Raw genomic sequence first — 4,069 nt, 5'->3', positions numbered from 1 at the left:
GTCGGAGGGGAGCCGCGGGCTGCTGCCTTAAGCTGCCCCGCACGGCCACACGTTGGCCGCTTCCCGGAGGACCGTGGCACCCTCCGTGCGCGCGAGAGAGGGGCAGCCCGGAGACGCTCAGCCCCGACCAAGCGCTGCTTGGAAGAGGAACTCCATCTCCCTGAGCCCGCGGCCGTGCAGAGCCACCGGGTGCTGCCGAGCCCTCCGCAGGCAGCTCTGTCGCTGGCGGAGATCGCAGAGCTGTGCCGGTGATGTCCCCGCAATACGAGTCCGAGTTTGGCGGGTGAGGGACTCGGAGGCGAGCAGATGTGGCCGTGCCATCGCTGTTCCGCTCGAGCATCTCTGCTGAGCCTCGCGGAGGAATGCCGCGGGAGCAGTCCGGTACCCCGCTTAACTTCTGAAGCTTTCGGTTCGGGCTGTGACATGAGATTGAGCCACGTATGCTTGGCGGTGCGAGGATGGACTCCCGGTGGTGCAGCGGCCCGTCGTTTCCCCGCTCTGTGCTTCTGCACTGAAGAGGGGAAGCGGGGCTGTGCCGTGCCGGTCTCTGAGATGCTCGGTTCGGATGCAGTTCCCTCGGGCGAATCTATAAAGTACTTAAAAAACACGTTAATGGGAACCACTAACTGTCTATAACACAGCGTCTGTCGTGCCTTTGGGAAAGCATATCTAAATTAAGAGAATGGGAGACAGCGAGGCAGACGGGTGGGCTCTGTGTGCAGCAAGCAGCTGGCTGGGGCTGCTGGGGGTCACAGGGGAACTCCTTCCCATCTGCTGCACAGGACAGGCCCTGGCAGCCTGGTGCTTGCTTTTGCAAAGGGGGAGCAGCTCTGCAGCGTTTCTTTTCACCCAAAGTGAGCATGAAGGCACGAGAAAGGGCTTTTGGGGAGTGTGGAGGAACATCTGCATAGAGGGTTTAGCATCCCTGTGCTTAGGCTTAGCTTAGCTTAGAGAAGGAGGGTCATCGTTTGGGTCATGACCTCATGGTAGAGTCACAGGCAGTGTTCAGATTGCTTAAATTAGGGAAAATTCAGGTAAATCTTCCCCAGTTGTGATGTAGTCTGGGCTGGAGTGTGCATATGGTGTGTGAGCTGATGGGGCTCTGGTGGTGCAGGAACACACCACATTGCTTTTGGCATGGGAAGCACTGAAGGGAGCTGCTCAGCAGTGATGGAGTCCCCATCCTTTGGGGGTATTCAGGAAATGTGTGGATGTGGCACTAATAGATGTGGTTTATTGGTAGGACTTGGTCGGTCAGGTTGATTATTCAACTTGTTGATCCCAGCACAGTGCCTTGGTGCTGTGTGTGAGCAGGGGATGGCAGTGGGTGTGCAATGAGGACACGGGAACCACGGTTCTGACCTGGCAGTGGCTGCTTTGTCACCGGTTTTGGGCCCGGTGGGCTGGCAGGACTCCTGTGGGGAACATCTCTGCATTGTCACTGGTTTTGTCTGTTTTGTTCCAGGCTGTGGCCTCCAAGATGGATTTCCTCTGGATCTGCCTCATCCTGTTGGCAGTGGTGCTGCCCGAAGGCAGCCTGGCAGACCTGGAGAAGCAGAGGATGGGCTCTGGATTGGAAATCTGTATCCTTTCCAGTAGTGCCATGCCTCTGTCACGCTCACACCTGAGGAGGCTGTGGAACACTTGCATGTGAGGAGATGGCTCAAGGGGGATGGAGGAGAGAGGAGAGAAAGGCCCTAAGGCTATGCTTATTGCTAACGACATGGGAACAAAGTGTCACATGGCTGCTGGGCATGACCTTGAGCAACCTGATGTTGCTTTGATCCTACCTAGAGCAGGGCTGACACTGCATGCCTCCAGGGCCCCATATTGCCACCTGCTAGTTCTTGGGCAATACGAAATAGCAACCCCTGCTCAAATGTGGCCCCAGCATCAACCAGCACTGTCGAGCACTTTCCTCGTCACCCTTCTATAGGAGAGAATTGCTAATGAGATGTTGGCGCTGGTACTGAGGCAAATTTTTCAGATAGTGTCTGATGTTCTCCTCATGCAGTGCTCTTTCTTTCTGCTCCTGTGTGCTGAGAGTTAGCAAGCACCCTGTTGGGGTATCTGGAATCCAATCTCTTGGCCCCGATACCCCACTCCCAGAACTGGGCTAAGTCTTTTTGGGAGCAGGCTGTGAGCATGCCCAGAGCCCCGCAGTGCCCTTGACATCACTGCAGATAAGAAGCTGTTTGAGGTGAAGCGCAAGGACCAGATGAACGCCTTGAAGAACCTAATCGAGCTCAATGACATCAACCAACAGTATAAAATCATTGACATCATGCTCAAGGGACTCTTCAAAGTGAGTGTGGAGTGGGCTCAGGGTGTTGTGGGGCAGGGATGAGTTTGGGGCACCTGCACAGTGATGCTGGGGAGGGCAGGCAAAAGTAGGGCTCATAGATAAGCAGAAAGGGGAAGGAAGGGACACAGTGAGGCACCCCATGGGATGAGAGGGCAGTGACTGAGGGCTCTTGCAGGTGCTGGAAGACTCCCGGGCTGTACTCATAGCTGCAGATGTGCTCCCAGATGGGCCTTTCCCTCAAGATGAGAAGCTGAAGGATGGTGAGTGCTCCATATCACTTAACCCCCCCTAGCTAGGATCTTGAAGCCTGCATCCTCTCTCCCACTCCTGCCCTTGGGGGTGGTCCCATGTCCATCCTTGGTATCCCATGCCTGGAGATGCCCTAAAGCTGGCATTTTGGGGTCTGTGGGGTGTCCTGCTGATGGGGCTGGTTCCTCTCTTCCTCAGCGTACTCCCATGTGGTGGAGAACACAGCCTTCTTCGGGGACGTCGTGCTGCGCTTCCCCAAGATTGTGCACCACTACTTCGACCGCAACTCCAACTGGAACAACCTGATCCGTTGGGGCATCGGCTTCTGCAACCTGACGGGCGTCTTTGAGCAGGGGCCCCACTCCCAGCTCCTGGGGCTGGTATGGCCCTGAGGTCACTTTTGGGGATCTGCAGGGGGCAGGCAGAGGAGAAGAGGCTGATGGAGACTGAGGTGCCTGAGGGGTGGGAGGAGGTGGTGGTCACAGTCTCCCACAGGGGCTTTGCTTTGCTCCACAGATGGCTCAGGAGCTGGGCATCAGTGAGAAGTCCCCCAATTACCGCAATCCCTTCAAAGCTGACCACTCTGAGGTAGGGTGGCCGAGCCACACAGTCTCCCTCTTCTGTGACTCCACTGGGTTTTGGTTGAGTTTTGGTTGAGTTTTGGAGAGTTTTTATTGTTGGGTTTTTACTGGGATTTCGATGGGGTTTGAAGGGTTTTTGTTGGGTTCTGGTTGGGTTATTACTGGGTTTTTGCTGGGCTTTGAAAGGTTTTTGCTGTATTGGGTTTTGTTGTATTCTAATTGATTTTTGTCGGGCTTTGGAGAGTTTTTGTTGGGTTCCGGTGGGTTTGTGCTCTACAGGAGATGCCAAGCTCTAGCTCCACTCTCCCTCAAAACACTGAATTTGTCATTTCCTTCGTACTTCCATCTCCTGCCCACCCCAGTTCTTCCCCAGCGCTGACACCTTCCAGAAGGCGCTGCGTGAGGAGGAGAAGCGACGCCGGAAGGAGGAGAAGCGCAAGGAGATCCGCAAGGGCCCGCGCATCTCTCGCTCGCAGTCTGAGCTGTAGGCCCCGGTGGGCCGGGACCTGCATCGATGCAGCCGCTCCCACCCATGGTTGGGCTGGGGTTGCCCTGTCAGCCGCTTCTGTGAGTTTCAGGGTGGATTTTTGTTTTTCAGCTGATGCGGCCCAGTGGTCCCACAGCCCCAAAGTGGGGCGATCCCCGAGCAGCGGGCGCTGGGGCACCACACGTCAGATGGGTGCAAAGCCGTGTGCTGGGGATGGGGGCATGCGTTGTTTTCTGGAATAAATCGGAACGGTTGTTATTTTTTTACGACGAGGCTTCTTGCTCGCTGCCATGGAGAAGGCGGTAGGCAGGGCCGTGGGCGCGGCGCGGGGCTCACGCTCGTGGGCGTGGCCACGCCCCCTCATGAATATGCAACGCGGGAGGCAGAGGGCGTGGTCTCGCATGCAAATCGCAGCTGCTGATCGCCGCCGCGCCCTCACGCCCCGCG

At 56.6% G+C, this 4,069-nt stretch overlaps 1 protein-coding gene across 1 annotated transcript; it reads left to right on the top strand.

Annotated features, from left to right (window-relative positions):
- Nucleotides 1-40: 40 nt before the first annotated feature.
- Nucleotides 41-3,887, top strand: CCDC134 (coiled-coil domain containing 134). Its single transcript, XM_010710386.3, has 7 exons — nucleotides 41-283; nucleotides 1,466-1,583; nucleotides 2,184-2,305; nucleotides 2,481-2,565; nucleotides 2,753-2,934; nucleotides 3,071-3,142; nucleotides 3,498-3,887. Exons 2-7 carry the CDS (start codon nucleotides 1,481-1,483, stop codon nucleotides 3,621-3,623), a joined length of 690 nt encoding a protein of 229 aa, XP_010708688.1. The 5' UTR covers nucleotides 41-283; nucleotides 1,466-1,480; the 3' UTR covers nucleotides 3,624-3,887.
- Nucleotides 3,888-4,069: the final 182 nt, after the last annotated feature.

This window comes from Meleagris gallopavo, chromosome 1 (assembly GCF_000146605.3).
Source record: "Meleagris gallopavo isolate NT-WF06-2002-E0010 breed Aviagen turkey brand Nicholas breeding stock chromosome 1, Turkey_5.1, whole genome shotgun sequence".
Taxonomy (NCBI): domain Eukaryota; kingdom Metazoa; phylum Chordata; class Aves; order Galliformes; family Phasianidae; genus Meleagris; species Meleagris gallopavo.
The sequence above is the reverse complement of the archived record's forward strand: the minus strand, read 5'-3'. Positions and strand labels throughout refer to the sequence as shown.

Excerpts from the sequence above, each read along its gene's own strand:
- CCDC134 (XM_010710386.3), top strand. The coding sequence starts at position 1,481 with ATGGATTTCCTCTGGATCTGCCTCATCCTGTTGGCAGTGGTGCTGCCC. Across the intron at positions 1,584-2,183 it reads GGGCTCTGGATTGGAAATCT|ATAAGAAGCTGTTTGAGGTG; the intron begins GTATCCTTTCCA and ends ACATCACTGCAG. Across the intron at positions 2,566-2,752 it reads AGATGAGAAGCTGAAGGATG|CGTACTCCCATGTGGTGGAG; the intron begins GTGAGTGCTCCA and ends TCTCTTCCTCAG.